The sequence below is a fragment of the Pundamilia nyererei genome, unplaced genomic scaffold (genome assembly GCF_000239375.1).
Source record: "Pundamilia nyererei isolate P.nyererei 1_Seehausen unplaced genomic scaffold, PunNye1.0 scaffold00137, whole genome shotgun sequence".
Taxonomy (NCBI): domain Eukaryota; kingdom Metazoa; phylum Chordata; class Actinopteri; order Cichliformes; family Cichlidae; genus Pundamilia; species Pundamilia nyererei.
This window is the reverse complement of record NW_005187538.1, coordinates 1,330,161-1,332,774: the sequence shown is the minus strand read 5'-3', so window position 1 is coordinate 1,332,774 and position 2,614 is coordinate 1,330,161. Positions and strand designations below refer to the sequence as shown.

The 2,614-nt window shown below is 43.0% G+C and overlaps 1 protein-coding gene across 1 annotated transcript in view; it reads right to left on the bottom strand.

Moving 5' to 3' along the window:
- Positions 1–2,614, bottom strand: part of LOC102209392 (kinesin-like protein KIF23) — a 12,265-nt gene that overhangs the window by 2,675 nt on the left and 6,976 nt on the right. Inside the window, exons 9-12 of the mRNA XM_013913569.1 lie at positions 2,269–2,452; positions 1,977–2,150; positions 1,434–1,640; positions 900–1,208 (exon numbers count right to left, since the gene is read on the bottom strand). Coding sequence (XP_013769023.1) covers positions 900–1,208; positions 1,434–1,640; positions 1,977–2,150; positions 2,269–2,452 — 874 coding nt within the window. The remainder of the gene's footprint in view (positions 1–899; positions 1,209–1,433; positions 1,641–1,976; positions 2,151–2,268; positions 2,453–2,614) is intronic.

Genomic DNA, 2,614 nt, shown 5'->3' with positions numbered 1-2,614 from the left:
ATCTTGTAATGCAGACACCCATTACAAAAGCCAATCTTTTCCCCACCCACGTTGGCAGACTTATTATCATCCAGTTTTATTGAACAAATTTCAGCATTAATTTGAAAATTAGCAACACTGGTGCTGCAATAAGGCTCAGGACCGAGAACTCCGGAGGACCGTTGTCGACGGCCTAGACCAGGGGTGTCAAACTCAAATACACAGTGGGCCAAAATTCACAACTGGAACAAAGTCGCGGGCTAACATTAATATTTATTGAAATATATTTATTCCTCCAGATATAAGAATGAATCTTTTCTTATGGACTCAAACACGTTTTGCTGAAAAACTGAATATGGAACAAGCAAAGCTTAATACTAAACAATATATATATTAGCTGTATAATACCAGTAGGCCAGCTCTAATAATAATTTGGTTTGGCTTCGCGGGCCAAATGTAATTAGGCTGCGGGCCAAATTTGGCCCGCGGGCCAGAGTTTGACACCTATGGCCTAGACCCTAGACTATTAATACTCAGTGTTTTTTGGGGGGTTTTTTGAACAAAGATGTTTCTGTTCATTTCAATACCATGTTTATGTCATTTTGCTACTGGAGTACAAGAAGAAGAAAAAAAAAAAAGCATTTCTAGAGAGCAGTTTGCATCCAGAAAAAGAAAGATCTACAAACATGATGTAAATACTCATGAGCCTTAAGATGCAAGCCAAGGAGATTTCCAAGCATGACAGATCAGTCTGCCTAAGAGCGAGGACGGGAGACACACCAGTCTACACTGATGCTGCTACTCAATGTATTTCTAAACAAGGCGACAGCTGTTGGAATTACAGATGCAGTTCTACACCAAGGCGAAGCTTAAACTACAGGCTCACAGAGATGAACATCTAGGTTCTAGCACACACTGACCCTTGTGCCTGCCTCTAGGTCTAGTCCATAGACAAGAGTGGTGGCAGGGACCTCAGTGCCTGGGGCCCTGCGTTGGCCTCTCCTGTGACCAACACTGCTGGTGCTGTGGCATGTGGCCGGAGTCCGGCTCCTGCATTGGGGAGTCCCGGTGAACCTATTCTGGCTGCCTGAATCTACAGGGAACCTCTGCTCCCACCTAGAGATGCTGGAGGCTACTGAAGAATAGTCAGAGGAGGATGGTGTGGAGGTGGGGTCCTGAAACACCCTAACTCTGGCTTTATTTTGGTGGGAAGGAGTTTGGCTGAAATCCTGAAAGGGATGAGGTATTGTGGATGTTAGGTGCTCCAGATTAACACAAATTCACAACAGAGCAACAGACAAAGTAGAAAACAAAGTGATGTAACCAGTAAGCGTATACATGTCAGGATTCCTGTTCATGATTTTCACAATGATTAGAAACATGCTGATTCAATCGGGTTGACAGAATGATTAGGTGCACATTGGCGAAACATGCAGCATCAGCAAATAACTCACAGGAAGTGGTGATGGAGAGGGAGACCTCTTCTGTTGGATGTTTCGATCTCTCTCCCTTGAGGGCCTCTCGGGCTTCTCTGGACGCTCAGTGGGAGCGCTGCCACCGCTGCTGCTCTCCGTCACTATGGCCTTCAGCTGCTTCAGCTTCTCATCCTTTACCCACAGCTTGTTCTGCATCTCCAGCTGCTTTGCGTTCACCCGTCTCTCCTAATCAGAAACCATGGACAAGAAAATATTTAAAGTCTTATTTGATCGTGTCATATCTAACAATTGGAATTACAAACTTACATGAACGATCTGAGGGACATTACAAAGTGGAGTTTAGTATAATTACATTGCACTGTTCATGTTTTGGTAGATTATGTGGGTTAATCTCCGTGTGTACCCATACAAATGTTTCCAAACAGTAGGGCTCTCAATGCATATTTGAAATGCAATTGTAAAATATAACTTATAATTGTGCAAATTAACGTTTGATTGCAGAAAAATTATTTACAATACCTGATATCCTAATGGCTCAAAACAGTGAACAACTCCACTTACACACTCCTTCTCCCACTTTAGTCTGGTGTCCGTCACTGCGCCCTGCATGCGCTGCTCCATGCGCTTCCTCTCTGACAGCTCGCTCTGTAGCCTGTGCTCCCGGGTCTCCAGCTCCTGCTGAAGTGCACGTTTGTCCTGCTCGTACATGTCCGTCGTCTTCTGCAGGATATCGATCTGAAGACGAGCAGCGTACACAAACAGTTAAATGCAGGCCATTATTTAAAAGAAAATTAACTGAATGCACATTTCCAAGAACATGTGTTTTGTGTCAGTTGTAGAAAGAAGACAGCACCTTATACTCCAACGTTTTGGACTTTTTCTCCAGTCGTTCTATCTCCGTCTTCTGACTGAGAATGACTTTGTCTTTTTCATTCAGTTTGCTCTGTTGATCGTGAAGGAAGTAATCCTTTGCACTGAGCTGGCTGTCAAACTGCTGCAGCATGGATTTCACTGTATTAGCTGTAGGAAGAAGCACACTGATATTAACAGATGTAGATTTATATTTATTTTTAAATAGAAATGTTACTTGTTTGTGAAAACAAAAACAATCTATATCACAGAAAAAAGATTTAGATACTGAAAACACTCAGACTGATGCATCACTGCTGTACCGAATAAATCTGCTCTAACAGCCTAAT